Below are 4,274 nucleotides of genomic sequence, written 5' to 3' on the forward strand. Positions count from 1 at the left end.
TACAGGTACTACAGGGTACTACAGGTACTACACAACAAATTCTGCTTTTATGGTTTCAGTGCTACATGAATTTTTCTGAGAAATTAAATTTTAACGCCGGCCCGTTTGTGTTATTATCTCCTTTATTGAATTTAATTATTTCTCTATAATATAAATACATAATTAACAACCTGATGATGTAATGAATCACATCATGTTACAGCTGCCTTATTTATGTCTTTGTATTGTTGTTATTATTGATGTTTTGTGTGATGATTAAAGAAGACACGAGGCAGTGGGATGTTTCAACAGAACTTTATTTAAACAGTGAGTGAGAGCGGCCAGCAGGGGGCGCTGAGGTCACAGCAGGAGGCCCAAGAACAAGACAGGAGTTATGATCAATAATCAGAATAATATGACACTAACCATCGAAACCTTTCTGTTGTTTTATTGGGAAACTTTCTGAATGTGTATTTGATGTTTTTAACCCTTTGGGCCCGCTCTAATTTACTTGTCCACCTCCAAAAAGTGCTATAAAAACTTTACATATTCATATTTTTTCTGCATAAACCTCTTAAACAACTTCTGCCCTGCTCAAAATGTTTAAACATTCAAAGATTTTGAGTATTTTAACCCTTTAAATGCAGTTTGATTGCATGTTGTCACTGTTTTTCAAAGGAAAAACGCCAAAAAATTGAGTTATTTTCAAGATATATCAAGGAAAAAATCCTTCTTCACAAAAAAACATGTAATTTGCAGCATCACAGCCAAAATGATTGCCAAAACAAAAGTGAAAAATGACCCGTCTGGCAGAAAACCAGCTCTTTGTTCATCAGTAAATGTGATAAAAACCCAACAAAACATTCAGAGTTTGAGGATTTTAACCCTTTAAATGCCCGTTTGATCAATATTTTTGGCTGTGCGTTGGTTTTTATCACAGTCTTGAATATGTCAAAGATTAAGAACAAGATTGATTTAAATGCATTTTTAGTTTTGTGTCAGATTTAAAATTGACTCCCCTTTCAGACCGGTTGGGCTGAAAATGTCCACTTCCAGAAAAACGATATGAAACCTTTACAGAATAATATTTTTTAAAAAGTTTATGCAGAAAAAAACTAGAAAAAAATATTAATCTGTGGAGTTTTTGTAGCATTTTTTTTATTATTGACCTATTAGAAACATTTAAATTTGAATTTCAAAATATATCAAGAAAAAAATCCTTCCAAAAATCTTGTAATTTGCAGCATCACAGCCAGAATAATTGCCAAAACAAAAGTAAAAAATGACAAATATGGTTGAAAATGTCCAGAGGGCCCAAAGGGTTAATTATTATTTATTTATAATCCTGTTTGTGTCTGTTTATATAAGTTGTGTTTCTTTATGTTTCGTATAAAAAACTTCTGCTGGTGTAAATTAACGTGAAGCTGCTCTACAGACTGAAAGATGAAATATGAGTCATAAACTGAATCTGAATCATTTATACTTGATTTGGATCATTGCATTGAAAAACTGAATCTGAATTGTACTTTAAAAATTAATTTATTATTTTGGAACTGAACATTCAGTTCTCAACTTTTAATTTAAATTCTCTGCAACGAACATCTGGTAGGAAACGGAGATGCTGATTGGCCGACGAGGCGCCATGGCAACCGGGTGGCAACGAAAAAACAACGGAGATGCTGATTGGCCGAATTTTGAATTTGAATTGTGAGAACTGAATGAACTGAATGAACTGAATTCAAGTGAAGCAATTAAAATTCAAATATAAATAATTCAAAGTTGTTTCTGGTGTCTCATATTTCAGCACAAACTGCTCGTCTCTGTTTTATCGTGTTTTTATTGTGTTTTTATAATTTCTACTGTTTAATGTGCAGCGTTGATGATAATGAGATAACTGATGACTTCTCGTCTCGCTGGTTTAGATCCAGATGTTAGATCCAGATCCAGATCCAGATCCAGATCCTAGATCCAGATCCAGGTGTTAGATCCAGATCCAGATCCTAGATCCAGATCCTAGATCCAGATCCAGATCCAGATCCTAGATCCAGATCCAGATCCTAGATCCAGATCCAGATCCTAGATCCTAGATCCAGATCCAGATCCTAGATCCAGACCCAGATCCTAGATCCAGATCCTAGATCCAGATCCAGATCCAGATCCAGATCCAGATCCAGATCCTAGATCCAGATCCAGATCCAGATCCAGGTGTTAGATCCAGATGTCGGAGGTGCAGTCTCCTCCCGGGTAGCGCAGCTCGTGGGCTAGAACCGGACCGTCTGGTTCTTTACCGAAGTCCACCAGGAAGTCCTCGTTCAGGGTCAGACCCCCCCCAGCAGAGTCCACATCGATCTGCATCATCACGGACCCCCCTCTGACACACAGACAGGTACACAGAGTATATTATTATTGCAGTAGTACTGCAGTACTATATGTAGTCGTACTACACTACTGCAGGATTGCAGGTTCTGACCGGGTCATGTCGGGGTAAAACTGTAGTAGTACTGTAGTAGTACTGTAGTAGTACTGCAGTAGTGCGGGTAATGACCGGGTCATGTCGGGGTAGAACTGTAGTAGTACTGCAGTAGTACTGCAGTAGTACTGCAGTAGTGCGGGTACTGACCGGGTCATGTCGGGGTAGAACTGTAGTAGTACTGTAGTAGTACTGCAGTAGTACTGTAGTAGTGCGGGTACTGACCGGGTCATGTCGGGGTAGAACTGTAGTAGTACTATAGTAGTACTGCAGTAGTACTGCAGTAGTACTGCAGTAGTGCGGGTACTGACCGGGTCATGTCGGGGTAGAACTGTAGTAGTACTGTAGTAGTACTGCAGTAGTACTGCAGTAGTACTGCAGTAGTGCGGGTACTGACCGGGTCATGTCGGGGTAGAACTGTAGTAGTACTATAGTAGTACTGCAGTAGTACTGCAGTAGTACTGCAGTAGTGCGGGTACTGACCGGGTCATGTCGGGGTAGAACTGTAGTAGTACTGTAGTAGTACTGTAGTAGTACTGCAGTAGTACTGCAGTAGTACTGCAGCAGTGCGGGTACTGACCGGGTCATGTCGGGGTAGAACTGTTTGTCCCAGCCGCTGTAGAGGGACGTCGTCACGTAGAGTCTCCGTCCGTCAAGACTCAGCTGCAACATCTGAGGACCACCAGGGACACGCCTCCCCTGAGAGACAGACAGGTGGAGAGACAGACAGACAGGTGAAGAGACAGACAGACAGGTGGAGAGACAGACAGACAGGTGAAGAGACAGACAGACAGGTGAAGAGACAGACAGATCAATAATTAATCAGATAAAAAATGAAAAATAAATAAACCCCTTCAGAGAACCAGAAGACAGGTCCACCTGTCTCCCTCCCTGTCTCCCTCCCTGCCTCCTGTCTGTCTCCCTCCCTGTCTCCCTCCCTCCCTCCCTCCCTGCCTGCCTGTCTGTCTCCCTGCCTGTCTCCCTCCCTGTCTCCCTGCCTGTCTCCCTGCCTGCCTGTCTGTCTCCCTACCTGTCTCCCTCCCTGTCTCCCTCCCTGCCTCCTGTCTGTCTCCCTGCCTGTCTCCCTGCCTCCTGTCTGTCTCCCTGCCTGTCTCCCTGCCTGCCTGTCTGTGGTACCTGGATGATGCGAGGGGGGGGCTGCGGCTGGTTCTCGGGGTCTTCCAGGACTCGGACCGGACCGTCGCTGACGATGCTTCCTCCCAGGAACACCTGGAACAGACAGACAGGTTAGCTGTCTCACTCTGCAGTCCACCTGGTCGTCCCTGGTGACAGGTGTGGTGATGTCAGACCTGGCCGACCAATCGTGGCTTCCTCCTATCGGTGATGTCATACTGCCTGATGTCACCGTGGAGCCAATTACTGAAGTAGAGGAACCTGTCGTCCAACGAGATCAGGATGTCTGTGATCAGACCTGCAGACAGACAGGCAGACAGACGGGTCAGCAGTCAGACAGACAGGCAGAAAGACAGGTAACCAGTCAGACAGACAGACAGACAGGCAGGGAGACAGACAGGTAGACAGGTCACCAGACAGACAGACAGACAGACAGACAGACAGACAGGCAGACAGACAGACAGACAGACAGACAGACAGGCAGACAGACAGACAGACAGGCAGTCAGACAGACAGACAGACAGACAGGCAGGGAGACAGACAGACAGGTAGACAGGTCACCAGTCAGACAGACAGACAGACAGGCAGACAGGCAGACAGGGGACAGACAGACAGGGAGACAGACAGACAGACAGGGAGACAGGCAGACAGACAGACAGACAGACAGGCAGGCAGACAGACAGGCAGACAG

General features: G+C 44.3%; 1 protein-coding gene across 2 annotated transcripts in view; it reads right to left on the reverse strand.

The window, feature by feature from the left end:
• Window positions 1-278: 278 nt before the first annotated feature.
• Window positions 279-4,274, reverse strand: part of selenbp1 (selenium binding protein 1) — a 17,457-nt gene continuing 13,461 nt past the window's right edge. The window contains exons 9-13 of one of the 2 annotated variants that reach the window (XM_059339957.1): window positions 3,760-3,881; window positions 3,587-3,679; window positions 3,030-3,148; window positions 2,161-2,350; window positions 279-1,957 (exon numbers count right to left, since the gene is read on the reverse strand). In XM_059339957.1, the coding sequence (XP_059195940.1) occupies window positions 2,188-2,350; window positions 3,030-3,148; window positions 3,587-3,679; window positions 3,760-3,881 (497 nt within the window). In that variant the 3' untranslated portion in view covers window positions 279-1,957; window positions 2,161-2,187. Of the gene's footprint in view, window positions 2,128-2,158; window positions 2,351-3,029; window positions 3,149-3,586; window positions 3,680-3,759; window positions 3,882-4,274 lie in introns of both variants that reach the window. The other variant, XM_059339956.1, reaches the window with a different exon arrangement.

This window comes from Centropristis striata, chromosome 8, assembly GCF_030273125.1.
Source record: "Centropristis striata isolate RG_2023a ecotype Rhode Island chromosome 8, C.striata_1.0, whole genome shotgun sequence".
Taxonomy (NCBI): Eukaryota; Metazoa; Chordata; class Actinopteri; order Perciformes; family Serranidae; genus Centropristis; species Centropristis striata.